This window comes from Dendrobates tinctorius, unplaced genomic scaffold (assembly GCF_039654945.1).
Source record: "Dendrobates tinctorius isolate UK_male_01 unplaced genomic scaffold, ASM3965494v1 ptg000161l, whole genome shotgun sequence".
Taxonomy (NCBI): domain Eukaryota; kingdom Metazoa; phylum Chordata; class Amphibia; order Anura; family Dendrobatidae; genus Dendrobates; species Dendrobates tinctorius.
Genome location: NW_027361828.1, coordinates 1,016,045 through 1,033,328, shown reverse-complemented (window position 1 = coordinate 1,033,328; position 17,284 = coordinate 1,016,045). Strand labels below are relative to the sequence as shown.

The window sequence follows — 17,284 nt, the reverse complement described above, 5'->3', positions numbered from 1 at the left end:
AAAACGGAGAAGGGAGGTAATGGAACCCTTTTGTATTTGTACATGGAACCACATGTAAGCCACCTCTCATGTAGATTGTAGGGCAACTTTAGGACTATAGGGTAACACCTTTGGCTGTGTCAACAAATGCAAGTCCTTGCAGGTCACCTTCACATTTGGCAACTAGGACTTCCTTTAGCAGGTCACTTAGTTCTCTAAGTTTCTCGAGACCTTTGTTAGATATTTTAGGAAAGTCATTGATTCTTTTGAACAAGGCTCTTCTCCTAGGTATTTGACTAAGAGGTCTTTCTCTTCCCTGTGTTGTAGCCCCAAGTCTCTAGTGACATTTTGGAAGAATGCTTTTCAAGCTCTGTAACCTTCAGCGTGGTCAGTGAATTTCATGAGTCCCTAGGCAACCACATCACGTCGTGTGAAGAATTTAGCACAATTCTGTTGTGAACCGGTTGTCAGCAGAGTATACTGGTGATGGGTAACCCTGATAGTGATGTGAGGTGCGTTCATACTTGTTAGTATCCTCAGGGCAGCGTCATATTGCTTCAGTCTGACGTGCAGTGTGTCAGCAAGGTGATTCACGTTGGTTACTTGGTGAGGGGCAAGGTAGACATTAGCAGAGTTGTTTTGCTCCACGTTTTCCTGGAGCTGAGCCTCATGATGACTCTCACTCACTTCACTGGATGTGTCGTGTTCTTGGTTATAGTTTGGATCAGGAAGTTCATTTACATACTGAGATGTGTGTTGTGGTGAATCTTGCAGTGGCAATTTCAGACTTGACACACTGCTTCAGCAATGGAGCTCAGGGTTGTGCGCAGCTTCTAGTGACTCTGCTTTGTCTAGTGCTGCAGCAGCTTCTCTTTTTGCTGCTAAGCTCGCTAAGGCGGCATCCATGTGTGCCTTCTCTAACTGCGTGCTGCTCTCTAGGTCAGCTCTCTAATTTATGTTGCATCTCTTGATCAGCAAAGCTTGCTCGTATTTTGGCGGCCTCAGCATTTGCACGGGCAATGGCGCTGCTGATGGATACAGTCTTTGAGGAGACGGAAGTAACAGGTTTTGTCCTGTGTGATTTGTGGGGCATGGTGTCTTGGGGGAAAGCTTGGCTGTGCAGAGATTGCTGTAGCTGTAGTATGTCTCTAGGTAGCCAGTGACTTGAATCTCACTAGGTGGATTTCTGCAGTTTTACTAGTTCCTGCAGGATGGAAGGCAGTCTTTTCCCTGAATTCCCACTAGCTGGATGGCCGCTGTTTCACTGCGGTCCTGCAAGATGGAAGACTGTCTCTTCCCTGAATTCCCACAAGCTGGAGGGCCCCTGCTTCACTGCAGTCCTGCAAGATGGAAGACTGTCCTTTCTCTGAGTTCCCACTGGCTGGATGGCCGCTGTTTCACTGTTCTGTCCTCACTGAATTTATTTGCAGCTATACAGATCAGCTAAACCGCTATACCAGGGTCCAATAAGGAGACTGTAGGTTGAATCTGTGCTTTATTGAACGTGATGGTATATTGATGCGGTGAAACTACAATACAAACATATATACACTCTGTCAGTACGGGGTACATTGGAATACATATGTACATTATAAATCAAGATCTGCACTACTAGCTGAGCGGGGAAAACTAACTAAGCAGGCTAATATGGGACAGAAAATAGATACAGGAAGCAAGATTACATACCAGCGATGTGCTCACAAGGGGAGAAGAGAAATGAGATGCTTCCAGGATGCAGACTGAGGAAAAATGGTGGACTGGAGGGAAAATGGGGGCTGTACTAACCATAATCCTTTGCGAAAGCTTACCAGAATGCATTGCAACCTTACCAGAATACATTGCGATGGAGGGGAAAAAGAGATTCAGAAAGTGAAAGTAAAATAACACAATAACACTGCGGTTATGACTCTGGTCACTAGATGGAGCCAGAGACACTGAAAACATTAACAAGCAGGTAATAATGGATTATGAATTAAATGTCGAAGACAGAAAAAAAGGTTTTAATTTCCAATCTAGGGACTTGGAAAACGGTTCAGTAATAGATCCAACCTCTGAGATGATTGGACGTCCAGGGGAGCAGTCTTTATGGACTTTTGGTATTTCATACCAATGGGGTTTCAACGGGAACTCTGGAAATAATTTTTCTGCTATTTGTTTAGAAATTGCTCCCTCTTCTATGTAAGATCTTAAATGGCATTTGTAATTATTGATCGGATCCGACAATAATTTTTTGTAAGACAATTGTCTCAAAGCCTCTTGTTTGTGCAGTAGTAATCAGTTTTTAATAAGACGATATTACTGCCTTTGTCAGCTTTCCTTATAATTACACCTTTCCAACCTCTCAGATCGTTCAAAGCCTTTTGCTCAGCTGTAGTTAAATTCAGTGGCGTAACTACAAAGTTATGGGCCCCAGTGCAAACTTTGAAATGGGGCACCCCATGCCAAAATACACGCACATTTCAACTCCGTACACCTCATACACGCGCGGCTCCTCTCCGTACACCTCGCACACACCCGGCTCCACTCTGTACACTACGTAAACGCGCTTCTCCGCTCCGTACACCTGGTACACACGCAGCTCCTTTCCGTACACCTCGTACACATGCGGCTCTGCTCCGTACACCTCATACACAAGCGGCTCTGCTCCGTACACCTCGTACACAAGCGGCTCTGCTCCGTACACCTCATACACACGCGGCTCTGCTCCGTACACCTCATACACACGCGGCTCTGCTCCGTACACCTCATACACACGCGGCTCTGCTCCGTACACCTCGTACACACGTGGCTCTGTTCCGTACATCTCGTACACGCGACTGCTCTGTACACCTCGTACACATGCGGCTCTGCTCTATACACCTCGTACACACACTGCTCTGCTCCGTCCACCTAGTAGACACGCGGCTCAACTCACCTCGTACACACACGGCTCTGTTCCATACACCTCGTACACACGCGGCTCCACTCACCTTGTACACACAGGGCTGCACTCCGTACACCTCGTACACACATGGCTTCGCTCCGTACACCTTGTACATACACAGCTCTGCTACATCCACACTGTGAACCCCTTCTGACCCCACACAGAAAATGTACCTCATCCAGCACCATGACAACCAGCATAGCAGAGTCGTGCATACACTGAGACCCCTGATCACATGATCCCTGACTCCTCCCCTCCTGTGACCTCATCACAGGTCCTGTGCGCAAAGAAAAGAACAGCCTAGGACGTCATTGTAGGCTGTGGGGGGCAGTGGTAGGTCTATCTGGGAGGGTAATGATGGGGTGCATGGGGGGCGTGGCGGCTCAGTGCAGTGCAGGAAGACTAGACTCCCAGGTGGGACTTGGGTGGGGTCAAAAACGGGACTGTCCCACGAGAATTGGGACAGATGGGAGATATCATGGTCTGTGAGGTTTGACCTGCCAGGCCCCTGACTCCCCCCGGGCCCGGTCGCAGTGGCGACTGCTGCGACCGTGATAGTTGCGCCCCTGGTTAAATTCTTAGTAATGGTTTTATTCAGCAAACATTGCAGATCACCTCTCACTCTATCATAGAACAAGTCCACCACATTTCCCGGACTGATAGGGGGCATAAAGGTTGATTTACCCCTCCTGTGAATGGTAATGTTGGAGTTAATAAACTAAGTTCTTTATGTGCAGATTGCTCTTCATTCAGACTTAGTAGCAAATTGACATCTTCTGCTTCTGCCCTGTCCCCTGAGAATAAAGAAGAAAATCCTATAGGGTGTACTTTTGTAATTTCGGATCTTATGTCTTCTAGACTTGATGTTTTTGTATTCCCAAAGTTTTTATAGAAGTGAATTTTTCTAGTCGCTTTATATAGATCAATTTTGAAGTCTGTCATATTAAATTCTTCTGGTAAACAGTAATTTAGTCCTTGTTTAACACATTGAAATGATCAGAGTTCAGGATATGTGAACTTAAATTCAAAGCTTCATTATTAGAAGATTTTATTTCCTCCAAGACACATTATTATTATTATTATTATTATTATTATTATTACATCATTTATTCCATGGTTCTTTACAAGTGAAATGGGTTACCTAATGAAAACAAGTACAGTAATCTTAAACAATACAATTCAAGACTGGTACAGGAGGAGAGAGGACCCTGCCCGCGAGGGCTCACAATCTACAAGGGATGGGTGAGGATACAGTAGGCGAGGGTAGAGCTGGTCGTGCAGCGGTTTGGTGGATCGGTGGTTACTGATGGTTGTAGACTTGTCGGAAGAGGTAGGTCTTCAGGTTCTTTTTGAAGGTTTCGATGGTAGGCGAGAGTCTGATATGTTAATGCAGAGAGTTCCAGTGTAGGGGGGATGTGCAGGAGAAATTTTTGATGTGACTGTGGGAAGAGGAGATAAGAGGGGAGTAGAGAAGGAGATCTAGTGAAGATCGAGAGTGCGTGCAGGTAAGTATCGGGAGAAGAGGTCACAGATGTATGGAGGACACAGGTTGTGGATGGCTTTGTATGTCATGGTTAGGGTTTTGAACTGGAGTCTCTGGGTAATGGGGAGCCAGTGCAGGGATGGACAGTAGGCGTAACAACCGCTGCTGAGTAATGGCAGACTCGCTATATGGCGGTATACTGCGCTCGGGTTAAACGTCACCCGAGGTGCGCAGAGCGTACTCTGTTAATCTCACAGAGGCGCTTTAGTATAAATAAAGCATAAACGCCGAGCCTGTTAGCTTCACAGGTCTCAGCTGGCGTGCACACACGGTATATGGCCACAGGACACGGCCCAAGGCAGAGGTCGGTGTCCGTCTTGACCTACCGTGCGTGCTGCGTCGCTACCGAGGATGCCGGTAAGTGCTGCTAACTGCAGCGCAGCGGTAACTACTGCCGCTGTACGACAGTGCCGTGAGGCATAACACTATCGGACGCTAGTGTAGCAGTGCAGTATGCACTATGGCGTATGGCTTGCCACTGACTGGCGCTGACTATAACTCTAATTCCCTAACCGCATACGTAATATCAGAGGGAAGGGGTTTTATAAATAGTCAGTCACCAGAATCATACATCCTAGCAAAAAACAAGGAAACGGGCACCATCCATAAGAATCTATTAAAGTGGGATCACCATGTGCCTATAAATGGATAAACATTGAAACTCACAAGAAAAAAGTATATGCACAAAAGTAGGGATCACCAACAAGAAATATAGTCAAAAAATTCAACAATTTTTATTATAAATATAATGAACACAGCAGACAAAAACACTATGTTAAAAACAATTAAAAAGTCTGAACAATCAGACACAGATCACAAAACAAAGACAATGGGTCATATAATTGAATAGTGAAATACTATGAATCACAAGATTAGCCGTGGAATCAGTAAACCGCATATAATGACAAATATCTGTTAATTATCATTGCTCACATCACCTGCAATCACACTCATGATATCCTAGTGTTATTTATAATTAAACCTCTATAACCAGTGCTATGCAACAAACCTTATCGGTAAAGGCTGCAATTATAAAGCAATATACACAAACATTATGCCAAAATATAGCAGCTTATCAACATATTACCAGCGCTTTACCAGCAGACCAGATCCTGGGGGTTTAAGTGAAAAAACCTCCCTTCCCTAGCATAATACCAGCTGGTTCCCGGGAGTATACAGGCATACGGCTAAATTACATGTTACCCCTAAACACACGCGTATCGACACAGTGCTGTGTCTTTTTCAAGGTCAGTGTGGTAGTCTGCTATCGTCCTTAATATATATACACAAAAGATTGATAATTCTTACCAGCTGAGCTTTTTGTGGAGTCAAGACGGCGTCTTGCCGTTGGTAATGCGCAGGCGCCAGAAAATAATAACGGAAGTTCACTGAGTCACTCCTCACAAGACGTCATTTCTTAGTGCGCAGGCGCTTGTATATGGTGATGGGGATTCCCCAAATCTCCCCTAACAAGACGTCAGTTGTTAGTGCGCAAGCGCCTGGGTATGTCAGCGGAAGTTCTTCAGTTCTCCCCTCCAGGAGAACTAAAGCAAAGCAGTGTTAATGCGCACGCGCCAGGGATCTCTAAACGTTAGAAGTTACACTGCTAATGCAATGACATGTGTTTCCACCCTGACCATCAATGCGCAGGCGCTCAGACTTAGTAACCGATTTGGCTGCATTATCCTCCCAAAGACACTGCACTGCAACAGCACTCATGTAGGGGATATCACGCCGTCATGAGCCACTATGTAGGCACAGTCCCCAGTGCAACACATCAATGAAATAAGCATGAGAGCGCTTTGGAACTTTCAAGAGGCTATTCATATGCACATTTGTTGTATCACTGTGCAAACATACAGGGAACCCTGAAAAATCTATGCACAAACTGAAACAAAATTCAGCTAATATTCAGCTATTATGTGTCATATAATGATAGTACATAAATTTCTGTGTATATCAGTACAACTGTCCCATTATAAATAAAGGCATGCAACGCATATGCCTGAGTGATTATTCGCATATGAACCTTTGCTATTGCCATATGGATACATAATTATTTCTGTCAAATGGTCCTTATCATAGAGGCATCTAGCCAACATTTAGAAAGAGATTATGCTCATGTATATTGTCACACAATATGGCAATACTACAACTACCAAACATGATTTAATACATGAATTTCTTAATTTCTCCCATTATGGGTGAAATCTATTAGAATTACTACATACTGCAAGTAGTTCTGCGAAGGGGACCCCAAATAGAGTTACAGAGTATTACCATGCACATAGTCCATTTCTGTTTGTATTTAAAACATTGCTATTTAGACCATTTAGTGATCTCTCACTAAAGTCAGATGTTCTTTTGAATATCCTGGCATGCATGCACTCTTTCAGGGGTACCCCCATACAGCTCATCCATACAATATTCACCAATTTTCAATGAGAGACTTTCTCTCTCCCTGCCCGTTAGCACCCGATGCCTGTATGCTCCCTTATAGAACCTCCAAATTTTTGTTTTTTTATAAATGTATATATCATTCTGGAGGCTACATACTTATAGCCTATCTTTACCAGGCTGAGATGCCCAAGTGAAAGTTGACCCTCTACCAGGGGCAACTATACTCATCAGCAATTGATATATTTACAAATGGGACAATCCGAGAAAGTTTAGGCACTAAGAATGTTACAAATTTTATACATAAATATGAAAAGATATATACATCTCAGACCAAGAATAATTAGCAAAGTTCAAATGATGCATACATATCCAAAGTGTGGAACACTAGTAATTGCCACGTTGAAATCAGTTTCATTATCTCTTGTCTCTTAGAAAATAGTCTTCCAGCTTTATACCTTAATCCTAGAGTCCTAGGGACAAAAAGATGTGTGTGAGAAATGAGATAAAGGTGGAAGGGGAGGGGGGGGAGGAGAGGGGGAGGGGGGGAGAGAGAAAGGAACTCAACCAAATACTATTAGAGATCAACTGTAGACTGGTAAACAAAGGAATCAGAGAATTAATAAATCAAGTCTCTTTGTAAAACCCTGTGTGACGAACAGCCCACCGCCGTTCGCCACTTACGGACGACTAACGGGGGTCCCGCTGCCACCAAAACGCGACGGACAGTGGACCCTGTGTCACCACTTTGTCACAATCCCACCACTAACACCGGTGTATCAGCGGACGGAGGGACGTGACACAATGCCGGCACACGGCTATCACAGGCGCAGTGGGGGCTTATCTTAGTTATCCCACCACTGGCACCATGTGACCAAAAATATCCAGCAAGCTAATCTCGCTCTACAATTTGCCGCAGGGGGGCTTAATTTGGATGCCCCACCACTGCTATCAATCTTCCAAGTACTGCGGGGATTTATGTATATCCCACTTTCCCAGTTCCACTTTGGAACTCGCAGCTCTCCGGCGCCCCCCTTACCCTCAGGTCAGTCAGGGAACTGCACCTAGGATAATTAGTCGCCGGACGGGCTGCCTGTTGTGAACCGGCAATTAGGCTTCTGCAGTAAGGGAATTATCAATGCTGTGGCCGCAGCCCCTCATTCAGCAATATAAGACCCTTCTGGACTGCCAGCAAGCTGCAATAGCCGTACACAACGTGCTGCCACCAGTCACGGTTACTTAATTTACAGTGTTAAATTAAGAGGGTCCGTGGCAAACCCCTTGAATTAGTAGCAATTATCTATCAAAGGCATATAGTTCGATTCTTAGAGCATGGAGACAGGCTAAATATTAAATCATTTATTTTCCGAGAGGACAATGATTACAGATAAAAGTTGCTATAAAATTGAGACATAAAATATGTACAGTACAGATATAAGATAAAGGGATTAAAAACAGAGGTACACTCACGGTTGTTCATGACTCTTTAGGCAAACCCATGCGGCGGAGAAAGAAGGAGGAGCCACACATCTCCACTCATCTGGAGTTCTGGTCAGCACGAGGATTGGAGCTCTTCTGAGCTGGTTTTGCCAAGGGAATGCCTTATAGGCTTTGCTTTGTGACATCACGGAGAGATGCATTCTGGGTTGGTCCCACCTCTCTCATCCAAGTTATGTTTTGGCTACAAAACTTACATTAGCTATAACTTTATGGGAGAAGCTGGTATGGACTCATCAGTGGTATCATGTTTCCCAGCGTAATGAGCCCATCAAGAAAACCTCAAACATCTATGCGATATGACCGTCCATTTGGGTGCAAATCATATCTCAGGTTCTCGACAGGTTAGGACTTTGGAAGTGACACTATTCTGACTCATGGATATGTAGAACGTATGGTGCCTGAATAGACCTCTCTTTCTGGGCCCCTTCCGTATCGACCTGTACTCACGTTCATACCGATTAATCAGACAGCTTAACTCAGCCACGATCTCATGTAAGAAGACTCCAGGAAAAGAGGGATGCTTTAACTGAAATTCTTGTATTATGATGAAAGCAGCAGGTAAAAAGGAATATTCTTCAGAGGACATGCAACAGGATGCATACAGATGGAGGGACGATCACAAAATGGAGAATGAAGGAGGGAACAAACATACATCACAGGACTACAGGGAGAGTTAGAACAAAATACAGGGAAAGGCAAACTTCTGCCTAGCAACAGATGATGCAACACAAACAATGCAAATATTAAATGATTTCCCAAGTCGTGGGACATGACACTCCCCGTCTGAAATCCTTGGATTTCACGATGTCCTTAATTCTTTGAAGTCGTTCGAACCTGAAAAACAAGAGAAAAGAAAAACATGCATGCAATAATAAACATTTTTAAAGTCCAACTCGTTGTTGTTAACCCGTAGATCACACCGGAAGATAAGTCCAAGTCTATTAAACCCATCTTCGGATTGGGGAAGCCGCAAACATGCCAACTCTTCCACCAACCCAGCAATCCAATGGCAATGTTCAAAGTTCAATCCAATGGAAAATGTCAATGTTCAATAAAAAACTGGGGAATGAGGAGGAATGCTCCCCGCCGTGAGCAATGTCCAGGAGCAATGTTCAGTTCATGTGACGTCCTCCTTTGGTAGAAGCAGCACGAGATCGGTGACCGGACGGAGGAAGGTTCGGGTAGAGCCCCCTTTTGTCACCTTAATTTCTTTCTTACGAGTCTTTCCGTCCTCGCTGGGCATGACCTTGGTGATAAGACCCATTGGCCAGTCGTTACGATGAGCTTCTTTGTCTTTTAAGAGAACGAGGTCTCCTTCTTGGAGATTGGGACTGGGTGTCTGCCATTTGTGATGGTTTTGAAGCAGGTGCAAGTATTCGGTCTTCCAACGGTGCCAAAACACGTTGGCTATGTGTTGTACTTGCTTCCACTGACGTTTGTAAATGTCCTTGTTATCGAAATTCCCGGGAGGAACTGTAGCAGCTCCAATCTTCTGTGTAAGAAGTGTAGCTGGGGTAAGAATCATTGGAGAATAACAACGTGGGACTTGGAGTTGCTCTAAGAACTTCAAGGACTTCTTCCATGTCTCCCACCTTTGCTGTTTCTGAGTCGGAAGCGGGGTGTCCCAATCAGTGTTCTCGGCAGTGAGCTGTCTTAACAGTATCTTGCCTTGAATAGTGATGGATGCTACAAACCCGAGAGGATCGTAGATGCTGTTTATGACAGATAGGACTCCTCGTTTGGTAAAGGGTTTGTCACAGGGCGACACTTGGAAGGTGAAGGTGTCCTGTTTGATATCCCACAGTAGACCAAGGCTGCGCTGTGTGGGAGGAACATCAGAACCTAGGTTGAGGTCCTTTAGGTTCGTGGCATGGTCCTCAGATGGAAACGCGCTCATTACTTCTTGACTGTTAGATGATCTTGTGGAGTCTGAGGTTTGATGTGGATAGCATTTCCTGTGTCCTGGAGAGTAGGTCAATTGCCTCTTCACTTGTGGGCAAGGACTTGAGCCCGTCGTCTACGTAGAAGTTCTTCTCTACGAATTGACGAGCATCGGATCCGTACTCTCTCTCACCTTCCTGGGCTGTCCGTCTCAGTCCGTAGATCACCACAGCAGGTGAAGGACTGTTGCTGAAGACATGGACCTTCATCCGGTAGTCTATGACTTGATTGTTGACATTGTTGTCTTTGTGCCATAGGAACCTAAGATAGTTTCTGCTGTCTTCCTTCATGATGAAGCAATGAAACATCTGCTGGATGTCGGCCATTATAGCAACAGGTTCTTGTCTGAAGCGGATCAATACTCCAAGGAGGCTGTTGTTCAGGTTGGGTCCAGTTAGTAGCAGGTTGTTGAGAGAGAGGCCTTCATACTGAGCACTGGAGTCAAACACCACTCTGATCTGGTTAGGCTTGCGAGGGTGATAGACACCAAAGGATGGAAGGTACCAACATTCTTCTCCTTCCTTCAGTGGTGGCGCAGGTTCAGCATGATCTTTGTCAAAGATGTTCTGCATAAAGTCAATGAAATGCTTCTCCATCTCTGGTTTCCTCTTTAGGGTACGTTTTAAGGATGAGAACCTTGCAGTTGCTTGCTGCAGGTTGTTTGGCAACCTCGCTCTTGGGAAACGAAAGGGTAAAGGAGCTACCCAACTGTTGGAGTCATCTTGAACAAATTCTTTGTCCATAACCTTTATGAAATCTTTATCTTCCCTTATGGGTGCTAACTTGTTGTCTTCACTTGTGGAATCGAACACTGTTGACCCGAGGTTTTCGTCCCAGGGCTGGAGCATGTTCATGTTGTTGAAGGATTCCTGTTGCCTCTTGGTGTTGCTCACTTTCTCTTTCACCCAGTAATGATGTGGGCATGGCTGAAAATGAGTGCTGCGACCATTTGGCAAGATGTGTGTTTTGTAAGAGGAGATGTTATTAGGTCTCTTCATCTTGTGTATGCAAACATCGCCTATAATTACCCAGCCTAGATCAAAGCGTTGGGCAAATGGTGCGTCGTGTGGTCCGTTAATTTGCTGACGTACCTTGTGCAGCCGGAGAATGTCTCTGCCAAGCAGAATCAGGATATCTGCGCTGTTGTTGAGGGCTGGTATCTTGTTTGCTATCCCCTTGAGATGTGGGTGATGAAGAGCAGCCTCTGGCGTTGGGATCTCTTCTCGATTGGATGGAATCTGGTTGCACTCGACAAGTGTAGGTAAGGGTATCTCTACGGTGTTTTTGAGGAATGTCGCTATAAGACCACTGGCCCTTCTCCCAGAGACCTCTGTAACACCGCTGCAGGTACTTAAGGTGTAAGGGTAAGCATTTCCCTTTAAGTTAAACATATCAAAGAGTTCTGACCTTGCAAGTGATCGGTTGCTCTGATCATCCAAGAGGACGTACACCTTCACGGCTTTCTCTGGGTGACCATTGGGATATACGTTCACCAGACAAATCTTCGCACAGGACTTGTCCCAGAGACCTTCTCCGCAGACTTCTGTGCATGAAGAAGATATTGTGGTATGACTTGCAGTTTGAGCTGCGTCCTCCCCGCCATGGCTCGTGGTGGAGGAAGGAGTACGTGTAGAGTCAGGACGGTACGGGTGGAGTGCTTGTACGTGATCCTCGATGTCACACTCCATACACTTAATTGTAGTTTTACAGTCTTTAGTAAGGTGTTCAGTAGAAGCACAACATCTGTAGCATACCCCGAACTTCTTTAGAAGTTCCTTGCGTTCTTGGAGCGGTTTCTTCCTGAAGCCGATGCACTTTTTTAAGGGATGTGGCTTCTTGTGGATGGGACACTCACGATTTGGGTTCTCTATCTTTTCACCCTTGTTGCTCTTGCCTGGGGCTGATGTTGGTAAGGGAAGAATATCCGTCTTCTTCACTGAAACTGGACTCCTGCGGTTTCTGTCATTCAAGCGTGTGCTCACGTATTTAGAGGGAGGTGAAGCTGGGCCACTGGATTCTCCGTAGGAAAAGCTTGGGTCGTTCTTACGCTCTGCAATGTCTTTTATAAACTCACAGAAGTAGGAGAACGGAGGAAATGACACTTGATGGTCTTTCTTGTATTTTGACCCTATTGCAGTCCACTTCTCTTGTACATTGTATGGTAGCTTGGAGATAATGGGGTTTACTCCACGAGCAGTGTCCAGGTAGCTGAGGCCAGGTAGGTGGGTGTCTGCCTTGGCCAGCTGGAGCTCTAACAGCAGGTCACTGAGCTCTAGGAACTTTGAACTGTCCTTGCTTGATATCTTTGGAAAACTCTGTAGTCGCTTGAACAGTGCATCCTCTATGGCTTCTGGACTGCCAAAGTTTCTCTCTAGTCTTTCCCATGCAGCCATGAGACCAGCCGTTGGATTACTGATATGTACAGACCTGAGTCTCTTGACACGCTCTGTGGATTGTGGTCCTAACCATTTGATCAGCAGGTCCAGCTCTTCCGCAGCAGTGATGCCGAGGTCACCAGTTACGGTTCTAAAGGCACTTTTCCAACCTCTGTAATTTTCAGGTTGGTCGTCGAACCTTGTGAGACCGGTTTTAGTAAGTTCACGGCGAATCATGTACCTTGCGAAGTCGGACATGTCTGTTCTTTCTGACTTAGGATGCACAATTGTAGGCTGAGCGGTGTTGTACATAGAGGTGGAGACGTCTTGGCCTTGAAACATGGGGAAGTATGGAGTGGCATATGCATTTAGTCCAGCAACTGGTTTGGTGGGTATAGTTTCTGCTACATGTGGAGGTGGCACTGTGTGGTTGTCGAGGGTATAATGACCTGCCGGCATATTGGGTTGCATGTAGGTATTAGCCTGTGGAGTTTGGTGAGATGCAGGGTTTTGGCGCATACTGGAATATGAAGGAAGTTCAAGTTTGGAAGCATTGTACTGACCTTGAATGCAGGATTCTGTAAGTGGATCGGCATCCTGGTGCTCTGGAGAAGCGTCAACACCATCAGGAGTGTTAGTGATGATCTGCGGTTCGCCATCTTGGCTTAGCATGTAGTCTCTTGTGCGTTCGATAGGGTCTTCTGCCTCCATTTCACACAAACTGACGCTGTCTCTTTGACTCCCACTGATAGCCTGCTTGAGTACCTTTAATTCTGCCATGGCTGTTGCATGCTCACATTCCTTCTCTAGAGCTTCCATGCGTGCCGCTTCAGCATCCATTTCTGCTCTCTTTTGTGCAGCAGCTGCATCCATTTCTGCTCTCTTTTGTGCAAAGGCAGTTAGTACCTTAGTAGTTTCAGCCTTAGCACGTGCTCTTATAAGCTGCTCAGTAAGAGTAGAATATTTTGATGAACTTGACCTAGATGAACGTTTTGAGTGCTTACACGATTTGGATGTGCGAGTTGATGCATCTGGTGTTCGTGCGATTCTAGCCTCTATCTTGGCTTTAATGTCACGTACAGAGCAGTCTCTTTCAGAATTAAGCTGCTGGAAACCTTGCAATTCGTTTAAAGTCTCTGGGAGATTCAGTTTCTTCAGGAGAATAATATATTGGTCACTCTTCTCCATATACATTTGGTATGCTGTGCATAATTGTTCTAGGACTCCCTCTGGTGGTAACTCTTGAGAAGCAGGCCTTGATGCAGTGTCTATATGACTCAGCACTTTCTTCCATACTGAAGACACATCACTATATAATTCACATTTTGCAGTCTCTAAATTCTCCATGACTTTCCATGTGGGTTTGACTGTACGTTTTCCCCTTTCACTAGATGGTGGATGGGGGTCTGGGTCTCTTTCCTGTGCTTGTAAGTCTGGTAGGGACCTTGTATTCCTTGCTTCAGACATGATTAGATTGCAGGCAGGAAGAGTGGATGATGAGGGTTATACTTCTCACTGTTCAGCAACAGGAAATACACAGACTCTGCACAGAGTTGATACTTTGTATCTAATGCTGGAGCAGCTGCAGGGTCCTGTGTAATGATGGGAGTTATATTCCTCTCTGTTCAGCTGCAGTGTGGCTTCTATGCACTCTGGGGTCTGGCTGGAACTGGGTTACAGTCTAGTTACAGTCTATCTGGAAAATGTCCTTTTCCACTGAGATTCAGCACAGAACTTGAGTTACTGTCTCCGAAGGCAGGTCATTCCTTTTTACTATTCTGACTCATGGATATGTAGAACGTATGGTGCCTGGATAGACCTCTCTTTCTGGGCCCCTTCCGTATCGACCTGTACTCACGTTCATACCGATTAATCAGACAGCTTAACTCAGCCACGATCTCATGTAAGAAGACTCCAGGAAAAGAGGGATGCTTTAACTGAAATTCTTGTATTATGATGAAAGCAGCAGGTTGTCGGGATCCCTCAGATTACTCTTTCATCTGAAGGACCGATGTTCTTAGGTGTGAAGCACCATATGTCTCTAATCAATTGCTCCGTCGAGAAGGATAACACAGACACGGCTGTATGATACCACTCGGGATGCCTCCAAGACGCCTCTGGCTTATCAGTTAGGCTTCCGTCTTTTATAGTAAAGAATTTAAACATTTTACAGACATGCGCAGTACAAATGATTTTACAACTTGTTTTCGACAAAGAAAGTCATTTAGGCGAAAAAGCAGAGGTATTTGACCTTGGTTCACAAGGGAGATGTCTGAGACATCTCCTCGAAGAACAGATAAGGTTTTAAACAAGAGAATGCAACATAGACAGAACTCAATTTAACTCCTTCAGTTCCTATCATTCCCCCCTTTGACATCTTCATTTTCCACAATCTGGAACACTGGATCCTGCAACAACAGCGGATAGTGGCTCGTTCACCAGGTACTATCCCAGGCCGACGGGTTGCCCAAGGGAGACAGGTCTTCTACCTTCTCCATCCCCCAGATACTGAAGCCACGTCCATCATTGCAAGAGTACGCTCCTTCATGCCAGAAATGAGATGTCAATCTAGGACTCAAAGGAATAATAGTTAAATTCTTGTTGTTTACAGTCAAACTTCCTTATCTATTTCTACATCTTTTCTTGCATACAGAGATACACCAAAAAACAAGTTTCAATAGCACATATATTACGAAGATACAAACAACAATACGTAATAGACTTAGTATAATCCCAGTTATCCAGCCTCCAATACCCTTAAACCAATTAGCTGGATTAAGAAAGGAGAATGTATCTGACCACCAACTATCCTTAGTACGATCATTGTCTTTATCGTACTGATCTCTACGTTTTTGAACATCCTCTATTTTCAATTTTAACTTTATAATGCTGTTGGGATCTATATAATGACAGCAAGCTGGTCCGATGACTTGACACATACCTCCTTGCGCTGCAGTTAAATAATCTAATACTATGGTATGCTGATTAGTGGCTATGATGAGCTGATTTTGGACAGCAACGGTGGTGTTCAATATCTCCAATATATCCCATATTTGGTCATCTAAGTAATCTGTAGCCCTGACTAATTTATCCCACATTTGAGTAATCATAGGATAAATAAAAATAGAACTGACAATTTTATTAGCCACACTCATCTGCACTATATGTGGTCTCCCAGAGGGACGAGGTGTATTGTCAGCAGCTCTTTTGTACAACGTGTGTTTAGGTATGCTCTGAGTATTCAACTGGTCATTCGGAATAACAAAGGTAGCTGGAGTCAAACGACCCAGAGTACAAGCACCTTTTACCCCTACTGGCAACCATTTATATGCATTGTCTCCACATACCCAGTACATGTCACTAGGTAGGTCCCATAGGGCTGAATGTTGTAATACCAGTCTATGAACTAAATCTATGAACGCAGATACATTCTGAAGCATACACCAATTTGGAAGTTGTCCTAAAGGGCTACAGTACCCTACATCGGGATTTCCACAGGTGGGAGTTCCTTTCTCATATCCAGATGACTCGTTGCAAGGTATATTACTCTTATGCTCTGTTAATTCCTGTGGCTAGTTTGCAATGCGATGCGTGGATCCAGGTTGGTCGTCCTTCCAACTTAACAGAAGTAGGCGTTGTTAGGAGTACTTGGTAAGGTCCTTGATATCGGGGTTCAAGGGTCTTTCTGGAGTGTTTCTTGACATATACGTAATCACCAGGTTGTAGACAGTGAGTTCCTTCCACACTATCTGGATCTGGAATGGAAGAGAAAACTAGAGAATGCATTTGAGTTAAATGCTTTTGCAACTGGATTACATAACTTGTCAAATTATCCACATTGAGTGTTAAGACCTGTGGGTAGTACAACCCTGTGTTCGGTGGTCTTCCAAACAGTATCTCGAAGGGTGACAGTTTAGTTTTCCCCGTGGGTGTGTACCTTACTGAGAATAATGCTAATGGGAGACACTCTGGCCATGGTTTATGGGTTTGTTCCATGGTTTTCTGTATTTTCAATTTTAGTGTCCCGTTCATTCTCTCTACCTTCCCTGAACTCTGTGGGTGGTAGGGTGTATGAAATGCTTGTTCTACACCTATCATTTGCATTACATTTTGCATTACCTCAGCAGTAAAGTGTGTACCTCTGTCTGATTCAATTGTTTCAGGGACACCGAATCGTGGTACTAGTTCCATCACCAGTTTCTTTGCAGTGGCTCGAGCTGTAGCCGTTTTCACCGGGTAGGCCTCTGGCCATCCAGAGAAGAGATCTACACATACTAGGATATTTGCATACACTCCTACCTTGGTAGCTGTATGTCGTCAATCTGCCGTCTCTGAAACGGGTAGAGAGGCCTAGGTGTCGCTTTCTTAGGGACTTTTACTGTTTTACCTGGGTTGTGCTGTGCACAGATGAGGCATGATTGTACAAGTTTCGCGGCTGCGCAACTGAAGCCAGGAGCGATCCAGAAGGCATCTACCATGGCACACATGTGACTTTTTGAGGTGTGATTGGGGCCATGTGCTGCTTGCGCCATGATTGGGAACAGGGACTTTGGTGGGCACATTTTATCCTTATTCTCCCATACTCCATTTGAGTTCAGCTCAGCTCCCAGTCTCCCCCGGTGTACC

General features: G+C 44.9%; 1 protein-coding gene across 1 annotated transcript in view; it reads right to left on the bottom strand.

Annotated features, from left to right (window-relative positions):
- Positions 1-7,185: 7,185 nt before the first annotated feature.
- Positions 7,186-17,284, bottom strand: part of LOC141052507 (uncharacterized) — a 79,015-nt gene continuing 68,916 nt past the window's right edge. Inside the window, exons 5-6 of the mRNA XM_073549759.1 lie at positions 10,713-16,413; positions 7,186-7,315 (exon numbers count right to left, since the gene is read on the bottom strand). Coding sequence (XP_073405860.1) covers positions 7,186-7,315; positions 10,713-14,125 — 3,543 coding nt within the window. The 5' untranslated portion in view covers positions 14,126-16,413. The remainder of the gene's footprint in view (positions 7,316-10,712; positions 16,414-17,284) is intronic.